General features: G+C 50.0%; 1 protein-coding gene across 1 annotated transcript in view; it reads right to left on the bottom strand.

The window, feature by feature from the left end:
• Positions 1–4,976: 4,976 nt before the first annotated feature.
• FBXW8 (F-box and WD repeat domain containing 8) overlaps positions 4,977–20,460 on the bottom strand; it is a 54,620-nt gene continuing 39,136 nt past the window's right edge. The window contains exons 8-11 of the mRNA XM_075434625.1: positions 12,798–12,925; positions 9,054–9,227; positions 6,536–6,652; positions 4,977–5,829 (exon numbers count right to left, since the gene is read on the bottom strand). Of these exons, the coding sequence (XP_075290740.1) occupies positions 5,685–5,829; positions 6,536–6,652; positions 9,054–9,227; positions 12,798–12,925 (564 nt within the window). The 3' untranslated portion in view covers positions 4,977–5,684. The remainder of the gene's footprint in view (positions 5,830–6,535; positions 6,653–9,053; positions 9,228–12,797; positions 12,926–20,460) is intronic.

The raw sequence follows: 20,460 nt of genomic DNA, 5'->3' as shown, positions 1-20,460 counted from the left end.
AGACGTGCTCCGTCCCTCCATTGCCCGGGGCCTGGCTGGGTCTCTCCCTCTGCAGAAAGCCTCTGTGAACCCTCGCCTCCCCTGAAACCTGAATTTGTAGCCTCTGCCGTGTGCCGCTCTGGGGAAGGAGCTGCCCCCTTTGTGCTGTGAGCCCCCCAGTCGCTGTGCCATGGGGATGGGGATGCTGGGGGGCAGGAGGCGAAGGCAGCACCCTCAGCACCCCGAAGGGCAGCCACAGCTCCCTCTGCACCCCTTAGCTGCTCACGCCAGTGAAGGCGGCAGCGGCACGAGGGGTAACCCCGAACCAAACGCGGAGCAGCCGCCTCGGGTGGGTCCAAGGGTCAGCGTGGGACCCCGCCGCGGGGATACAGGGACTCGGGGACTCGGGCTCCCAGCTGCCGGCTGGCTCCCGCCTCCACATGTTCCCGTTAGAACAAGGCACCGGAGATAAGGGTTTGTTTACTGGTATTAATAACTGGGTGGCTCGAGGCGGATTTCTGTCTCTAAGGCAGCCTGAGCTGGGAAGGGAGGGGGAAAAAAAAAAAAGGGCAATGGCTATTTTTAGAAAAGCTGGAAAGCTTTGTTTGTTTTATCAAAAATAGCTTCCCCCGGTGACATGTACGCTTGATGGAAAAATAACCCCAGCATACGAGGGACGACTACGGGGAGCGGTGGGTGCACAGCCGCGTACCCCCGGCTCAGGGCACAGACAGTTCCTCCTTCTGCTCGGTGTTCCCAGGATTTCTGCGCTGCCCGGGCGTCCCTGCGCTGAGGGTGCAGATGAGGACTCCCCCTCGCAGGCTTTTGCGGCTTTGCCCCTCCAAAAAAACCGCCGTCTTGCCCATCAGTGCGGGGTGCGCAGCCGAGACCCCCGCTCAGAGCTGCTGGAACAGAGCCCCTGGGCCGGAGCAGCTCTGCCGATCCCGCAGCCGGAGAGCCGCGGCACCGACCCGCGAAGGACAGCCCTTCGCTGCAATGCAGTCCTGTCCTGCAGAGCCCCGCGCTGCTCGGCGGCACCGAGGACACGCTGCGGGGATGGAGCCGAGCGCGTCCCGCAGCTCCGTGCCTGCGGATGCCACCACGGCGAGGCCGGACGCGCCGCGAAGCCGTGGGACAGCGCGGTCACCGTCCATGGCGTCAGTTGAGCCGCTGTGGCCCTGGCACGGGGTGGGAGAGCCAGGGCCGGTGCCGGTGCTGTGAGGGGACGGTGGGCATGGAGCTCCCGGCTCTTCCAGTGTGGCCTTTCCGACTCCGAGGGACTCCCGGTGCTGCGCGACGTCTGCGTTTGCAGGGCTCTGGGACTCCTCAGCCCTGTTCTTGCGCTGCTCCGGCCACCTCTGTCATCTGGGCTCGTCCCCGGCTGCGCTGCATCGGCACCATCCCGTGCCGAGGGTCAGAGCCCAAACCTCCTCCTCCTCCTACTCCCTGTGCCAGACCCTCGGTGCTCCCTTCCCTCCCCACAGCACCCAGCTTCTCCCGGCAGCCCCAGCTTTCGGGAGCAGACACCGGCTCCTGTCCCCGTCTTTGCACCGGAATTACCCCGCAGATGCTGCAGATCCATCCTGCTCCCCGGACCGGCTGCGGGCTCTGGGCTGCCGCCCTCTCCCCGCTCCCGGCAGCAGCCATGGGTGTCCAAAATGCCCGTTTCATTTCCACCCCTCCCGAGCGAAGCCCTCGTGCTGCTGCAGCCCGTTGGCAGAAGATCGCAGTCGCGCTCCCTCTCCGTCCCGTGGTTTTCTTGGAGGACACATCGGTGCTCCCTGCAGCCAGCCAGGGCTGGATACACCATGCACTGCAGGGAAAGAGAGGGCTGAAGAGCATTGATAAGAGGATAATTATTATCCCTTGAGCTAATTAGCCGTCCCCCAGCTATTCTGCTAGGTGGTGAGGCGAGCGTGGGAACAGGGGCAGGACCCACAGCCAGCGGGTGCAGCAGGTTTTGCTGGGCAGGAGCATCCCTGCGCCAGCCAGCGGCAAGCCGGGCTGTGCCATTCTCTCTGGAGAACAGTAGGGAAGAAACTTCTGTCCAGGGATCCTTCTCGGGAAGACAACAGACCCCTCGTTTTCGCGAAGGATCACTGCCAGCAGCGGCAGAAACCAGAAGTCATTCCTGAGGCTCTTCACCCCAAGCTCCTGCCTCCTTTGATGCCTTCGGAGCCTTCAGCTGTGCCCAACCACACGGCACGTCTGACGGCCACCAGCCCGGCACACCGTGCCACACTCTCACACAGCACGAGCCTTCACCGTCCGTCTGTCTGTCCTCTGCCTGGTCAACCCATGGCCAATGCTTCCCAGCCGCAGCTCCTCAGCCTGAACCGCTGCCACCACCCAGCACAGAAGAGATGCCCCCTTCCCGAGGGAAAGCCTTTGCTGTGGGACACAACTGAGACCAGAGCCCACCCTCTCCCCTATCCACCCCAAACTGGTGGCACTAACGCGTCCTTCAGAGTGGCCAGATGGGAAATCTGAAGGTGACACCCATCTCTGGTAAAGATCGGATGGTGACTCCACTCTGGAATAGGGAAAAGGCTCCATCGAAATGTCACCTAACCCGGGTGAAGATGCAGACAGGCGTGGCTGCATCTGCTGCGCGCCAGCACCCACTGCAGCACAGTGTTAATGACTACCCAGAGAAGTAGGACAACATCCCTTTTCAGAAACAAAAATTAAACTCCCAACATGGAGACTCTCCAGCAGCCTAAGTGCCCTCATTTGCCGTCTGAATGCCGGTTAAATACATACACAACCCTCTGCTGTGGTACAACCTCCCTAAACGAATGCCAGCGGTAGGAAGAACAGGCCAAAAGGACCATCCTCCACCCCACCCCCAGGAGCTGCACCCAGGGCCAGCGGGACGATGGGGACGGAGAATTCCCTGCTCCGGTGGAGGTGACACAAGCCTTCCACCATCCGGTCTAGTCCCTGCTGAACTGGTGGGTGGGCTGATGCCTGGTCCCCACTGAACTGGTGGCCTTGCGGGTCTTCTCCTGCACAAGGCCAGGGGAAGGGCAGAGCTGGACTCCAGGAACAGGGCTCGATGCGCGGGCACAGGACAGGCTTCTCTGCAGGGAGAGGAAGAAAGGGCAAAGCTGTCCCGGGACAACGAGGCAAGGTAAGGAGAGTGAAAGTCGGAACAAGCCACGGGTGTACTGCGACGCGGCAGCAGGTCACGGCACGGAGGGGAAGAGAATGGTGAAAGCCTGCCCTGTTCAGCCACACCAGAAGACACAGGGCTGGAGCTGCCCACAAAATCATTCGTGCTACGGAAACTATTAATGTGACAGGTTTCAGCTGAGAACTTGTCAGAACTACCTATCTGTGGGACTTCTTGCTCTACCAAGAATGAAGGAAGGGAGACAGCTTCCCAGAAGGGGCAGAGGAATAAATGGAAAGAAAAAAAAAGGCCAAAGCTTTACGAAAGACAAATTTCTTGGTCAGACAGAATGGCTTTGCCCCTTGCACTGCCTGTATCAGTCCATCACGAGCAAAAATGCTGTTAAAATCCAAAACACGTGGAAGCTGGCCACGGGGTCATGGGAAAGCACCCAAGGCAGAGCTGTGAAATCCCTGGGAAGATTCCAGGCCAGGTTGGACGGGGCTCTGAGCAGCCTGATCCGGGTGAAGATCCCCCTGCTCGCTGCAGGGGGGTTGGGCTAGACGGCCTCGAAAGGTCCCTTCCCACCCAAACCGTTCCGGGGTTCCATGAGCTCCGTCTCTCTCCAGGCAGGAGGACAGCGTGGAGCTCCCCCGGCGCGGCCGCAGGGACTGCCAAGGGAAGCGACAGTCCAGCCGGGCGCTCTCCTGCAGCTTCGGGCACACTTCCCGCACCCCTGCCCAGCACTGCGCTTCTACACTGATTCCATTAAGCCAGCAAAAAGGCGCTCAATTAAAACTTCACCTCAATTTAAACTTACTTTACACGGCTTTGGCTTGCACCTGTATGCTTACAAGGGCAAATCACACCCATAGAATAGTTTTAAAACTGTAAAACGTAACCACGCAGGACTTGAGCTCTCGTTCACCAAACGGGTTCTATCTGTGTCAGCGCAACTGGGGCTGGAGACGAAGCCTTCCTCCTCCTTTTCACCGGAGGCAGCACATCTCGCCCTGCAGCCTGGATGCTCCTCGGCAGCGGTAGGGCTAACCACCCACGCAGAGGGATTGTGGCCAGTTCATCCCTTCATTACCCCAACGTGGCCAATTCCCAGCTCATCAGCATGGACGGTGTTGGATACTCGAGCCCCAGCGATCTGGGGAGAACCTCTGGGTGCTGGGGAAGGGCATGACCCAGCGCAGGACGTACCCGACAGCCAACCTGCGACACGACGGCCTTCCGTCACAGCGCACAGGGGTTCGCTCCCCCTGAACGACTTACGAACAGATCACAGAATCCCAGCATGGTGGGGGTTGGCAGGGCCCTCTGTGGGTCACCCAGCCCAACCCCCTGCCCAAGCAGGGTCACCCAGAGCAGGCTGCACAGCACTGCGGCCAGGCGGGTCTGGAATATCTCCAGAGAAGGAGACTCCACAGCCTCCCTGGGCAGCCTGTTCCAGGGCTCCATCACCCTCAGAGGGAAGAAGTTCTTCCTCATCTTCAGCTGGAGCTTCCTCTGCTTCAGTTTGTGCCTGTTGCCCCTTGTCCTGTCGCTGGGCACTGCTGGAAAGAGTCTGGCCCCGTCCTCCTGACACCCACCCTGCAGATATTTAGAGCCATTTCTAAGGTCTCCTCTCAGCCTTCTCTTCTCCAGGCTGAACAAGCCCAGATCCCTCAGCCTCTTCTCGCAGGAGAGATGCTCCAGTCCCCTCCTCATCCTCACAGCCCTCTGCTGGACTCTCTCCAGTAGCTCCTCATCTTTCTTGAACTGGGGAGCCCAGCACTGGACACAGTACTGCAGATGGGGCCTCACCAGGGCAGTGTAGAGGGGAAGGACACCACAAACACAGGCACATACACAATTAGAAAACGTTCAATCCAGAATTTTAGAGACTTAAAAAAATAATTTATTTTAAAATCATTTTGATGCATGCGGCCTGCTGAGTTTCCCAGCACCTGGCGTGGCCAAGGCCAACCTTCCCCTCCCTCCCTCCCTCCCACTCCTCTCTCCCAGGCACCGTAACCTTTTGTGCCTGGTCCTGTCCCTAGACACATTCCAATGCATTCCAAGTAAAAGAAGAACGAGCAGCTCATTACAAGGAAAGAAATTCCAAACATGTGGCTCAGCAGGATGCTTTTTCCAAGTCCTTGTTGGTTTTTTTTCCCCTCTGAGGATAGGCACAAACTCCTCGGGGTGCTCCCAGCCTCCCACCACTTCAGCAGCCTGTCCTTGCTTCCCGACCACGTCCTCTGCCCAGATGGGATCCGCAGCACTTTTTCCACCAGCAGCAGGAAGGAACGTTTGTGTTTGCACCGCAGCGCACCGTTCCCCTCCGCTCCCCGCTCTCCCCGTTCCACCACAGCGGACCTTCGAGCACTTGCGCAGTAACCCACGTCAGTGACACGCTCGAGGGCAGCCCTACCCTCTGCTCTGGTTCCTATCCCCAAGTTCTCGGCAAATGCTCAGCCCACCCGACGTGCCTGCAGCCAACGCCATCTCTTCGGCGCTTGTCCCACGGGGATCTCCTTTTTGCCGTCGGCCAGGTGCTCGGCAGAGGGCCGGACCACCGAAGTCACCTAACGCGAGTTACCTAAATGCTATCGTAGGGAACCGCGAGGCCGATGTTGTAGTTGTACCCAGTCACTTCATCGTAGGAAGAGCGGCAAATAGGAAGGACGCTTTCCACAGCCAGCTGGTCCGCGGAGAACTCGTAGGCGTAAATGATTCCCCGATGCCTGTGCAAAACACAACCAGGACGTGCTGTTTTACCTTCATGCTGTGTTTCAACAGGGGAAACGACCCAAGACAGAGACTGCCGTTAAGGATCGCAGTTCGGTGCTTCAGCAGCTGAATATAAACCCCCACCCCTTCCGCACCAGGGCTGTCTGTGCTGTTTCAACATGGAAAACGTCCTCCTGCCTCCTTCCAGGGACCCCACCAAGCCCTGGAAACCAATGGTGAATCACTCACTCCAGCACTGCAGAGACGTGACTGTCATCTGCGGAAACGCTCCTCATCTGTTCAGAAAGGGGGAAGATGAGTACACTGTAGCTTGATAGTTCAATTAGATATGCTAACAGCCATCTGAGATGCAAATACCAAAACCTGGAGTTTAAATACCAGTAGTTTTCCTTTAGGAGGAGATCTCATTACTAATACTTAGAGCAAGGAAAGGGCTACATTTTCTGTCTGGCTTCAGTGACCTTCATGTTCCCCTGCTGAAAAAGAAACACATTTTTTTTGTGGGTTTTTTTTTTGTGAAGAGCCAATTCACCAATGGTTTTGAAAGCCTTATCTTTAAACTTTTTTTATTTTTTAGATGCTGTACGTTCTCTATTACTGGATCACAACTCAAGTGCTTAGTGTGCCATTTTAAAATGTTTAATAAAGACAGATCTTCAGAGGGCCAAAAATCCTCCCCTTGGGAGCTGGCTTACTCACTTGGGGTGCACGGTGAGGTCATCGTCCATGATGCTGGCACCCCGGGGAGTCTTCTCGTCAGGGATGTTTGCAGTGATGAGGCTATGAGAATTAAACCACACGTGACGGACTGGATGTCTGAAAAACAACCCCCAGCACCGGATGAGATGCCACCTTCATCAGACTCCTAAAATCCAAGTGCAGAAAAGGATTCGCTCTGGATTAAACAAGAGTTCGGTTAGATCAGCGCCCTCTCTCCAGCCAGAGGCTGGGAACCTGCACCTCTGGGTCTTCTCCTCCCGTCTGGAGCAGATAAATGCAGCTTCCATCCCCATCTAGTGGGCTGCTACCAGAACACACGTGGGAGCCAGAAAACCCTTCCAGGCTTGGCAGCAGACAGGCTGCCTGCTTGCTCTGCTGCCCCAGGGACTGCAGCAAGCGCTCTCCTGGAAGAGCAGGGGCTTCCCAAGGCGAGGGATGGGACACCCGGAACCCCACAGCCCCAAGCACGGAGCCACGGCTGAGTGAGAAATGCACTACACGGCGCAAGCGCAGAGGTCGGGGCTGCATTCCTTTTCCTCTCACTGGTGAATTACTAACCCTGAACCACTATGACAGCATTTACTGTTCAAGTAGGAGTAATTTATCTTCTCAGATTAACATGGCTCATCTCCACGACTTTAACATGTCTCCTGTCATCCCCCTTAGCTTCTGCCCTTGCTTTCCATTCATGACACTGGGCTGCAGGCATGGATAACAACACACACCTTCTTATCTACAAAGGTCTTTTTGATTTAAGTCATCCCTTTTGGTTCCTATATAGATTAAACAGTATTTTAAATTTCGAATCGAATGGTTTCAGTTTTAGTACACCCGCCCAAGCTCAGCCCTGCTCTGCCTGCCGCCCTCGGCACGCTCATTAGCGCTGCTCCAGGAGACAATCAACGCAAAATTGTCCTTAATGCATCAGCTGCATCACAACGGGCTGTCGAATTCACAGGGTCAAAAGAGGAGGAGACACCTGCTATTAATCAATGACAACTCCAGCGTGAACTTCCCTGGCTGGAAATACCTCAGCTAGCTCCTCTTTGGGGAAGATGGATTTAAAAAAAAAAAAAAAAAAAAAAAAAAAAAATCAGGATTTATCTGTTGATTTTATTCAGGGTATCACTCAGACTGACAAGGGGCTAAATCCTCAAGGTCTTCATTCAGACGCAGCTAACTCCCCGGGAATTGTGCCTTCATGAGGAAATCATCATTTGGCTGCAGCAACTGTCAGTCTTCTGTCGGCTCCAGGATACTGAGCTCTGCTTGTACTTTCAGTACGGTACTTCTTGTGCTTTCGGTACAAACTGGTATTTTAATATTTAAATGAGTTTAAATATCAGCCTGCCTTTGAGCGTCACCGCTAAGGAAAGGCATGGATGGCAAGTTGACCATGAGCCAGCAGTGTGCCCTGGGTGCCACGAAGGCCAATGGGATCCTGGGGTGCATCAAGAGGAGAGTGGGCAGCAGGGCGAGGGAGGTTCTCCTTCCCCTCTGCTCTGCCCTGAGGAGGCCCCATCTGCAGTGCTGTGTCCAGTTCTGGGCTCCCCACTTCAAGAAAGATGAGGAGCTACTGGAGAGAGTCCAGCGCAGGGCTGCGAGGATGAGGAGGGGACTGGAGCATCTCTCCTACGAGGAGAGGCTGAGGGAGCTGGGCTTGTTCAGCCTGGAGAAGAGAAGGCTGAGAGGGGACCCTAGAAATGCCTCTAAATATCTGCAGGGTGGGGGTCAGGAGGACAGGGCCAGACTCTTTCCAGTGGTGCCCAGCGACAGGACAAGGGGCAATGGGCACAAACTGAAGCAGAGGAAGCTCCAGCTGAACCCGATGAAGAACTTCTTCCCTCTGAGGGTGACGGAGCCCTGGAACAGGCTGCCCAGGGAGGCTGTGGAGTCTCCTTCTCTGGAGATATTCCAGACCCGCCTGGCCGCAGTGCTGCGCACCCTGCTCTGGGTGACCCTGCTTGGGCAGGGGGTTGGGGTGGGGGACCCACAGAGGGCCCTCCCAACCCCCAACATTCTGTGATTCTGTGACTGAGGTGAACAGAAGCCCAGGTATTGTGTAAGGACATAGCGGATATGGACAACCAGAAGCAGTCACTCTGAAGACAACAGCCAGGAGTTAAGTGTTTTAAATCCAAGGTTCAATGAAGTAAACACTGGCTGGGGATGGGGCAGGGAGAAGACACGAACAGAACTTCACGGAAAATCCAGGGGAAATAATTTCTACGCTCCCTTACACTGACTGAAACACTCTTTTTTAACTAACGAGAAAAAAGCCTATGGCAGCTAAAGGGCACCCACCAAAACACGCACAAGACTCCAGGTGGGGAGGCAATCTGTTCCCAAACCACACGCAGACTCAACAGAACTCTCAGAAGATTTAGAATGGCGATGTTCCCATTTTGGTCCCGGATCATCCCATTCCCACACATTTCTCATGCCAACCGGACCCGACAAACACCCTCGCAACAGGACCCCACGCAGCCAAATTCACCTGGCGTGCATTTCCCAGAGCTTGGTGCCCATCCGCTGGTCCCACACGCAGACCAAGCCCTCTTCTCCTCCACTGACGATCTTCCAGTCATCCATCTGGACCGCAGACACTCCTAACTGGTGGGCATAGAGGGAGCACAATGATTCACTTTTGCGGAGATCGAATACCCTGACCCTAGACGAAAACAAAGAAAGAACAGAGAGAAAGCCAGCTGGGGATCTGCAGCCTGGGAGCACACGTACTTTTGGGGTTAAGACAACACGTCTAGGACAGCAGTAGTCCCACAGCCACCACAGGGCCAGAAATCCAGTACGCTTGACACGTCTCACCACGGAATTTTCACTCTGACACCTATTAACGATGATTTTTTGAGGCAGACCTCTCCCACCACAGAGGACCTCTCTGCAAGTCCCGGGTTATACGACACCTCAGGGACATCTGGACCAAGCTCCTCTATCCGTGCCTCCCAAAATGTCAGCGATGCCGCAAGGTGCAGAGTACCACGTTCTGGGCAGACCGCTGACATGTCCTACTCCTTGGTACCTAACTCACGTCCACTATGGCCGAGGGGTAATATTATTATGAGGATCAAGGAAAGGACTATTATTACTAAGATTTAGGAATAGAGTAGATGTGGGGCAGTTCAGAAGACAAGTGAAGGGAATTATAGATTTATAGGCTTGAGTTAAATCCCCAATACTGAAACAAAGCCACCCACAAGCACTCAGCAATGAGTATCTCTTCTGATTTCAAAAACGCAGCTGCTGACTCAGGGCAGCTTTTAGGTACATGTGGTTTTCAGAAATTATGGATCACCCAGACAAGGCATTTTGAAGCGAAACATGTTGGAAGACTCGGCTAGAAGCAGAACTGTAGAAAAAGAGCCTAGGATTTCAACCACTGCAACAAGTCCACAAAACCAGTTAAAGCTAACGGTGTTCAGTTTTAAACATAACAAAGGAGTATGTTTTTTTGATCCTTCTACATCAAGATTAAGAGATAAAGTGAGTGAAAACAGTAAGGGGAAAATACTGATCTCAGAGTTGAAAAAAAGCCAGAGAAAGTTCCTCCCAGCTGACGGCTATCGAGAATGAAACCATCAGGTACACATTAATTCCAGAAAAGGCCAAAACACACTTGTTCCAACACATTACCCGTGCTTTATTCCATACCCCTGCTACGATCCTAATGCTGGTGCAAGTCTTTCCTTTCCCTTCCTCAAACGGAGATTGCATCATATGATTTTACAAATAACACATTTCAGCAACTAAAACAAAAGGCAACCGAACAGCCTGCAGCTCCACCAGCGCACCATCCACCTGACACGCAGACGAAGATGCTGGAACGGAGTGAGGGGCACACTTTGTGCGGCTCCGCAGTCACCCTCAGGAAAGCCCCATCACGCCAGCGGCTGACGGCGCAAAGGGCTTCTTGCTTTCTCCACCTCCAGCAGAGAGAAGCTTTGGCGACAAATCAGAGCTACGCTCTGGGTAAGGACGGGGTATTCTGGAAGCGTTCACACCCAGCGCTCTCTCTCCCTGTCTTACTGCGCGTGTTCTGCCCAGCAATCAGAGCTTCTGTTTGGTAAGCACAGCTGGAGACGAAGATCCGATTGCGTCCTGGTTATTCCATTAGCACGGGCCCAGGTTTCAGGCAGGTGTTCATTCTGGCACACCCTTGGAAGAATCAGAGGCACACTTGAGTTGTTTAGATGTGCTTTAAAAAAAAAAAACAACAGGCATTTTGCAACCCTAATGTGATGCTCTGACGCCGACCTGGCACGGCCCTCCACCTCCTGCTCAACAGCTGGGCTCCGTGGGGGCACACCGGATTGATCCAAGTTCAAGGGAGCCGTAAGGACGGCATTCTTGTGACCCGGCTTTGACTCTCCTGTTAGACCATCTTAGGAGTAAGCTCACGTGCCTTTAGGAGAGCAGGGAATACATGTTTTGATCCGCTCTCTTCAGCAATGGTATACACTGCGCTTGCCCCGTGTTTATGTTCCCAACGCTGCTGATCGTCTCGGGTTCCACCACGAAAAAGGCCACTGCTGCGCAGTGCAGCAGCACACGCTCCCCCTTTCAGGTCTCTTGCCTGTAGGAAGCACAGCGAAGTAACCAAACACATCAGCAACGCTTCAGGAGTATTTTTTGATGGAAAGAGATTTTATAAGCCCTACCAAAAACATCTCAATTCAACACAGTGGTCTATGTGACTTTTCAAAATCGTAGCTTTGAATGAAAGAATAGCACTTACTAGTCAAACTGTGAAAGTGATGTATTGCTGGAGTTAAAGACACCTCCCCTCTGGCCATCAGCAGTTCAACTCGCATGGCAAGGTCCCTGTCAAGTCCCCTTGCTCCATAACGGGGCTACAGAGGTCCAAGCCACGTCCCACTTGCGGATGTCTAGCACCTATTAAGACCCTTCATGCAGCACCACTCGAGGAACTGACCTCTGAGATACACACGGTCTTATCTCCTGGAAGCCAAACTTGCTTGCTGAACCATTGATTCCTAGCTAATTGCTATTTTAGTGATGGCCAACCCCTGAACTCAGTCAATGCTTGAGCTGAAAACCTGAAAAGCTTTCTGGAGGGAAAAGGGTGCAGACATTTACCCTAGTATGAAGGGAGTAAATTTCAGTATCTCATAAGAAATAAAAACTTTATCTACTCTCCCATCATAGTGCAAGAGATGAAAATTGGAGGTAGTTTTACTGCGGTGCTTGGAAAATCAACTATCTAGTTTTAGAGGGGAAACAACTCCAAGGATTCGATTACTCGTGTCAAACTTCAGATATTTCCTTTTTCCTCTCTGCTGAGGAAGTGTGAGGTCTGCTTGCGCTGCCTATTCACTGAGAAGGAAAAAAAGCTGTTTGACAAAATAATCATTTTTGCAAGCTGCGGCCCTGGCGGGACAGAGGTCTGGGATTTGGCAACGGGAAGCATCCGCCTCACAATCTGATACCCACCGCCGCAGCAGACCACCACCTGCAGCCCGGTGCCCAGTGCAGAAAGGAGGAGGGAAGGAACGGGGAGCCATTAGAGACTGGCTCCTCGCCACCCCAAATCTCCTTTGGTGCACTGGATCAGACCCCACAAAGAACAAGCCAAAAAAAGAAAATCTAAAAATTGGACTCAGAGGGTCTTTTTAAGCACTTTAATCCTTTCACACTGACTGTTCCCAGCGCGTCCGTTCCTGGCACCAGATATTGTGCTGGGAAAATCCTACTCCCCAAGCCAAGGAGTTAAAGAGAAAGCTGCTAATCAGCTAAATAGAAGCTGGAATCTGTTCATATGAAAGTCTCTTTTTTTTGTCACCTGAGGGACATCACAGTGTTCCGAAATACACTCTTGACATCATTTGGCAGATGGACCCATCTCATCCTACATGATTCATCCCCTAGGTTATTTTTTTTTAATATCAGAAAGTGAGCTTTTAAATGCCAAACTAATTTTGCGGGTGGTGGTGGGGAAGTGGAAGATATTCCAAGTGGTTTCACTGGGCTGTACACCAACTGTGTCCACCAAATGGCTTAGAAAGAAAGTCTTCCCATGGAGCTTTCTGAAACAAAGCAAACCGGCAGCCACGTCCAACTATTACCTAATATTTTGTTCCTGAAGTTCAGGCAGCCTGCATGTGAAACATCAGAGGACAAACACACTGTAGTGGCTCCAGCTGCAGGATAGCAGGACAGGAAGAAAGCTAATTTGAGCTGGGCGACAGCTCTTGGTGGTACCTACCTTCTGTCCTTATTGCCTGTAACAAGCATGTTTGGAGGACTGCACTGGAGGTTGACACACGTAAAGTCGCCTATCGAGTTGCCCATCTTCTGCAGACATTGACTGGTTTCCAGATTGTAAAGCAGAATCTGGCAGAAAGAGCACAAACACCAGCTAAGTGTAGCACGAGCACAACAACAATGACGTTTCACTGCAGCATGAGGTAGAGAAGAGTTATTACCATCAAAGACTGTTTGCGAGACTCGTTTCTCAATACGCTAATACATAACCGAGATATGGATCTACCCCTATCGAGCAGGGCAACGACACCCTCAGAAATAAGGAAATCAAGCTTCCCAGTGGAATCCACTAAGAAGCAGGGATGCAAGGCTCTTGCCAGCCAGTATCAGACGGGTGTAGCTCTCAGGCAGGCAAAGCAAGCCATACGGATTTTCTCCAGATCAAATTTTTACGGCTTAGATGGAAAAGCAAACAGTTTCTTCATCGATTTTAATATTTGGAAGAGAAGGAAAAGTAAACAGAGTCAGCACTGAGATTGTTTAGACAGATGGGCTGTGCAAGAAAGATTCAATCAAACACAGCAGAAAGCGGAGAGCCGAACAGAACACTGACTCAGTGCCGACAGGCCCTGCTGATAGCTCCGCTGCAGATCACGCGGCAGCAGAGAAATATTACATCTGAAGCGGCAGTTCAGATGGAAAAGGAATAAAAACAACTCTGATTCTAAGCAACACCCAAGACGATCTGGCCAGAGACTGGAAGAGGGGTACGAATCGCTTCCCGTCTGTTCACCCTCCTCTCCCTCGCGCAGCGATCGCTTTAATCATGTTCGTTGCCTTTCTGGTGGGGCCAGAGGGGATTTATCTTTGGGCCCTTCAATTTAGGGAAGCAAGGATTTTTAGAAACAGAAAAATGTACTAGTCAAAGCCCAGCGGAGCACGGTACCCGCTCTTACCTAGCTTCATAAACATTATTAAATTTTATGGTGATGCTCCTTTGATTTAACAGAAATCCGTGACCATGAAAAGAGTAATACTGGTTAAAACATCAGAAAAAAACCTTATGGCTTCCATGGCAACATCAGCATGGCTACGCCGATGTCTCATCAATATTCTTAATTTCTACTTTTGTGATTATATCCACATACAGCTTAATAAATATTACACTACCTGTGCATGTTATTCCAACATTCGCCAGAACAGTGGCAGTGATGCTGCCTGGCTTTTTACTCCCTATCCGTGCAATTTTAGTAAGCATCTGAAAGGTCAAAAGAGCAGGAGGGGATTATTTTGAGATGGATACCTCTAGGCAACAAAAGTAAAGCTTTAAAAATCTTTCTGCCAAGAAAGGCAGAGAATTTGCAGGTTTCCTGCCATTTCTCCCAACTAAAGAGCAGGCATGGTTTTATTCAGACACGCTGTCAGCTCCCTATCAGAATCAACACGTTCATACCCAACTTCCTCAGTTGCTTCTAATCTTTACAATCTCCCAACCAGTTCCCATCCCCAGCCTTGTCTCTGTGAAGCTATCCGCCTCAAACAGCAGTCTTTAGCATGTAATTTTTCATCCTTAAGACCCCAAAAAACGAAGCAATTTTACCCAAGCTCTGTAAAGCACGGAAGACTCTACCTTTGCAGGGAGACTTAGGACACAAAAGGTGCTAAAACAAACATGAATTTCAACTTGCTACAAACTGCCTGAAAACGTCAGCCTTCAAGGTAGAGGCCAATTTACAGCCCGTTCTTACTTGCAGCACAGGTCCCAACAGCTCACCAACCAAACCCAGAGATACTGACATTCTGGCAATGGTACTTTGCACAGTTTTCAGCGCAAAGGAAATTAATATCTGTGCCTGGCAACCAGATTTCTCCTTGGAAAGTTCTGAACAAAAGACAAAGTCAATAAACTGCTGAAATCAACTTCTGAACAATGAACGATCAGGTCAGCAGCAACCTGAGCCAGCTCCCAGCTGAGCCTCCGAGCCAGCCCTTCCCAGCTGGACATCCAAACTCTGGAGAGGAGAGGGCCAAACGCTGCTTTCTCCGAAGTCCCCTGGGGCTAATACTTTGAGTGAATATCCATAAACTATTAATTTATCTAAATGACCAGAGCTCCCATCCAGCCTATAAACCTATGAAGCACACTTGAAAATTCACTTATGGCCATGAAAGACTGTAATGAAAAATTGCTTCCACGCAGCAGTGAAACATCCCCCCGTTTTACAATGGCACAAGCAGTACACATTCTCCTGTTCGCAGTCTCAGTTTTAGACCTGTGGCAATCCTCGTACGTAGGTAGCACCAAACGAAAAATATCTCCTCACATAACTTGCAGATAGCCACCAATTTAAAGTGTTTGCATCCAAGAGACTCTGTAAAAAAAAATAAAGGTTCAGATCCACAAAACTGGGAAGAAAGCTTTTGTGGTACCATCTCCTCCCACCCCCTCCAATTCTCTCTCTTCTCCTGTCAGTCTCCAGTCTGGTAAAGATTGCTGGGCTGGGGTTTTTTTTTATTTTATAACACACAAGTGTATTTCTAGCCAATCAGCCCTATCACTGGAAGAAAGATTCTCTTCACGATTTTCGGTACATGGGTTTTACCTATCTTTAAACTTGGCTTCTGCCCTCAGCAATTTTATGGTTTGCAAACGAATTTCCAAACCTTATCCTGAAAAACTGACGGGTAAAGAAACAAAAAGAACTAGGAATGCTTCTTTAAGTCTGAATAATAATTTCTGGAAGACAAGGGTTTTAAAAGCATACTGATGACAATTTTGACGCTGATAGCACACTTCTGATGAGCTCTCCTCTAATGTCCCAAGGCAATGAGGATTTTCTTTACAAAGGCCAAGGAGAACGAACGAAAATACCTGGTCAACAGGGACGTGAAATAAGGGTCTGTCTGTTAAAGGGCAGATAAAGCATCAGATCTTTCGGAGGTTTATAATCCTATAATGCACACTGCAAAGGGATTACCCTTTTAAAGATATTTATAATCCTATAATGGACACCCAAGACCAGTGACCTAATAGGTACCGAACGGAAGGTGAGTGGAACCAAGAGCATTTGGGTGTGAAATGAAGTACCCTGGGATAACACACTAACGAGCATCCCTTCCCCCAGCGGGACCTCGGGGACACAAGGGAGGAAAAGCATTAAATACTCTGGGCAAATGTATCGGGATTTAACGCACAAAATAAAAAGTGTTACCTATTAACATTGTTCAAATAAAAAAAGTCTAAGTTATTGGCTAAGTGCCAAGCAGTGTCCCAGAATGCTTAATAATTCAACAAGCCAGAAATAGCCAGAGTACCTTTACCATTATGTTTAGTTAAAGACCACAGAGATTAGAAAACACATTATCCATCTCGGAGGCGATTCTTTCCATGTTACAAGTCCCTTAACGACCTTTACCATCCCTCCCTCTCTCTCTCTCTCTTTTAATAAGGCTGAGCAAATGGGACTTCATTTTACCCGATTGCCACAGACTGGCGGTATTAATTATTCATGCTCCTACTCTCTCTTTAGTTAAGGCAGTGCATTAGACTAATTTCCCTCCTTACTGTGCGAGTCGGGCAAGTCTCAGCCTGTGGCCAGCGGTCTCAGATAGCCGCGCCGAGAAGCTGGCAAATTCACGAGGCCAGGCAGAGGAAGAAAGGAAAAGTTACCGTACTTCAGGCAACTGCAGAGCACTGGGTATGGGGAACTCTCTCTAGATGCTGTCCAAGAACTCCAGAAAAAAAGACTAAATTAATTCACAAAGAATTAAAGCCTCTGTAGCCAGAATAGCTAAGCTGTGAGCTTTGTTACGTCTTGCAGCTAAGTGAGGTCAAGCGTGGTCGATGTACGCTGGTTGAGATCCTTCCAAGAAACACCACGCAGCTGAAGGAAACGCTGTTGATGGAACTCTTCCATGCGTGTCCAATACCCCAGCAGGTGTTCTGGGATCCTGCGTTGTTGGAGATGTCTTTTTTGGATGGAACGTTAAAACAACAAATCCCCAAGCACTTGTTATCAAAGAGCCTGTGGTACTTTCAGCAAGAGCAGGGGTGTTCAACCCACCGTCCTGGCCGAAAGCCAGCAGGCAACTGCCTTCTGAAAGAGCCGGCTTCCCTCCGCAGCCGCATTTCTGCTGCTCGTCAGAAGTCACCACACCACACAGCTAGTAAAAACGGAGCTGCCTCGCAGAACTGGGCAAAGCACTCTGTATACACAGTAGATTTAGTTCTTATTTAGATGAAGTATTGAACGGAGCATGGTAAGTATTAGCAAAACGCACACTGTAAAACCACACTCAAAACCTACATCCTTTCTCTCACCAAATAACATGCAAGGTACATTCAAGAACCACCTTCTCGGAAAGAACCATCGAGGACAGAGGTTTCTGTCATTTGAGAGACGGAGGAGCAAAACAAACAAACCAACCTGAGTTGCTCAGAGATGCAGAGGAACAAGCAGCATGATTGGGAACAGAATTTGCATTCATTTTCAGATTATGTTTCTCCCTCTTTCCTTCTGCCCATCCCTCTGCCAACCACAAAAACACTGCCTGAATACACACAAATATTGCCAGCAAAAGAAGAGCTAGTGAAATTTCAAGTCCACCATGAATAAAAAGGGATCTGTTTCTTTTCTCAGGTCAAACCCATTCAATCCAAACAGTACCTAAAAAAGCTGTAAGGCTATTTCACGTGCGTTTGCCGCAGAAGTCATCAAATTTGAGTACAGCATATGGTACGCACTGCTGCAAGGCTGAATTTTATTTCTAAAGGGATGTGGGGGAAAAAAAGATATTTTCAAAGTTTACAAGCCTCAGGGGCACCGTTTCTCAGTGCAAATGTATTGAATTGTCTACTGTAAATACGGCACAGAACACTGCAACAACAACAACAACATCTGACTATGAACAAGCGCAAGGTCAGCATATCGATGCTCGTACACAGAGATAAGTGTTCTGGCTCCATAAATTTAAAGATGAGCTAAGATTTAAAAGGAGCAGCTGAGGGAGACGGACAGACAATCAGAGAGAAAGAAAAAGAGTAAATCATACACAAAACAGCCAGTACCAAAAAAAAAAAAGCAGTTAATATACATGAATAATGGATGTTTGATTTAAAAGCAGTTTACTCCAATATGATGTAATTTTTGACAATCAGCCAGAGAGACTATTTTGCAAGTTCTTGCCAGATATAAGTGATCGTGTAAACCTGGTAACACAACCGCTTCTCTGAGCATGTGGAAAATTGACTTTCATGCCACCCTAAAGGTGACTTTACGCTGGCAAACGAGGACTCTTCTTTCGCATGCGCTGAGCTGCGCCACGCAGCCTCAAGCAACGCTTAAAGCCCCACACAGAGGACTGCAAAAATAACAGTTTCAACAGCTCGCAGCAAACCCAGCAGCAAAAGAAGCCAGCCACACACGCTACCCGGTCCTCTGAATACCGACACCTGCCGTAAAGTTACCCACGAGGCTGAAGACAAGCGTAGTGTGGTTTTTCCTCTTCGGTTTTCAGGCAGCCAAGCGTTGGGCAGGCAGGCAGCGGGCAGGCTCCGGCGAGGCGACCCTGCCAAGGCACCTGCAAGCCTTGCTGTTCCAGCGCTGGACGCTGCCCGAGCCCGGGCCCCTGCCAGCCTCGACGGGTCCGTGGTGGGGACAGATGTCTGTGAGGACCTGGAACGAGCGCCCTGGGCTCATCTGACGAGTGGTGGCTGAAGACTGAGGTGGGAGCTCAGGTACCCGGAGATGAAGGGATATCGTGTTGACCCACTGAGCCACCCGCTCACTAAGAACCAAGCCCTGGCCCAGCAACACATTTGCCCTAATCTAAGGGTAGGACAGGGAAAAGGAAGGCAAGGTAATTCTTAAAAACCGAATGAATTCTCTCGGTTTCATGGATTATCACCTTGAATGCTCATGGCATGTCCTAGCAGCTGTATTTCCAAAACCTGAGACACTTAGCTAAGCAGCTGGTGCCAGTTTTGAGGTATTCACATTAACATACAAATAGGAAAAAAACAGCAGAATTTCATTAACATTAGCCAATATAAACGGGATTTTTTTCTTTTTTTTTTTTTTTAAAAAAAAACTTGCAAAATTATTTACAGTCATTTACAAACACAGAACAAACAAGACAGATGCCCTGTGCAAAATTTAGGCAAGGAAAACCTTCTGCCCTCTCTACTGGACCATGTTTCTTCCAGTGTCTGATTTATAAAATGTTACACAGTTCAGATGCTCAGAAAGAGTTCTCTCTCTCCTACATGGTACCGAAGAGTTTATAAAGAAAACAGTATTTAAAACAACTTTCACCTTCAAAGATCTGCTAACACTCTGCAGCTCCCCAAAGAGAAATGTTTGGGCAAGTCCCATACATTCAAATCTTGCCACCGGTAAGACCTGCCCTTCCAGGGGTATGAAAACAAGAGTTTATACAGATCAACTCATTGAATATTAGACTCTTTACAAGGGTCACAGTAGTTCAGAAGAATGAAAAGCACATCTTCTAAAGAAGCAAAGCCAAGATATGAAATTGAAGTCTTTGGAACTCCATGAGAAACAGAAACATTACAACAGCAGAAGAGAAAATGCGAGCTTACCAGTTCACAAAAAGGAGGATTTTGGTTAAAGTAAGGTGCAAGAAAGATGTAACGGCTTATATGAAACAGCTGTGACCCAAAAATGTCATCCAAGAGAGACTGTAGAGTATCAAATTCAGTTTAAAGGATTATTTTAAAATCTGTCATTTATTTTTTTTAGATAATATTAGTTCATAACATCCATTTCAAGTGGTTAATTCTACTGGATACCCTCACATTGGCAAGCCGCTGAAGAACTCTGTGGAAACACTGAATACAGGAGCAAAACTAGGCAGTATTTCAATTGCTGATGAGAAGAGACAGGTGATGGTGAACACCATTCCTCAAGTACAAGCCAATCACCAGCTCAAGCCAGATGAAAAAGCGACAGTGTAACAAACAACTCCCAAGACATCCGATCCCCACAGATCCAGCCTGTTGTTTCTATGTTGGAAGCTCTAAAATCATTACTGTCCTCCCTTCCCTCCTGTCTTCCCCATCTCCCTGTCCTGAAACAAGGTTCAAGTCTGTGCACAAAGGAACCAGAACCGCAGACACACTCGGAACTGCGCCTTAGGACGCACGTAACACAAAGAGTCCTTCAGCTGCACGAGTAGAAAATAAAATTCTCTTGCATGCTATATGAAGTTTGGGGGAAAACACCCCTAAATCCTCTCATGTTGGTTATCTTCTGTCAATCAAGAACTGTTGAACATGTTAAAAAACTTCAACTAAATCTTAAATACAGAAGAAAGTTGCATTTGTTCCCCCCCACCCCACCCCAAGAGAATAAAGCACCTATAAATGTCACAGAAATAATCCAGAAGCAGGAGAGCGCTCACCTGAAGCTACAGTAGGAGATCAGATTGACTTGACAGCAGATGGTCCAGTCAGGGAAGCTTATAAATACACCAACTAAGAGAAAAGCTTCCGTCAGGTCCTACAATCGGTGAGATAAGGGCATCAGAAATCAGATTATGCTAATCCTGACAGCTGTAGTGCTACCTGCTGAAAAGCTTTATAGCCTGACATGAAGAGGACCAAAGCCAGCTTCAGCTTAAATCTGCGGATGGCCGCAGAGTTA

This window comes from Opisthocomus hoazin, chromosome 13, assembly GCF_030867145.1.
Source record: "Opisthocomus hoazin isolate bOpiHoa1 chromosome 13, bOpiHoa1.hap1, whole genome shotgun sequence".
In the NCBI taxonomy this organism is placed as follows: domain Eukaryota; kingdom Metazoa; phylum Chordata; class Aves; order Opisthocomiformes; family Opisthocomidae; genus Opisthocomus; species Opisthocomus hoazin.
Note: the sequence above shows the minus strand (reverse complement) of the source record. Positions and strands in the feature narration are given on the sequence as shown.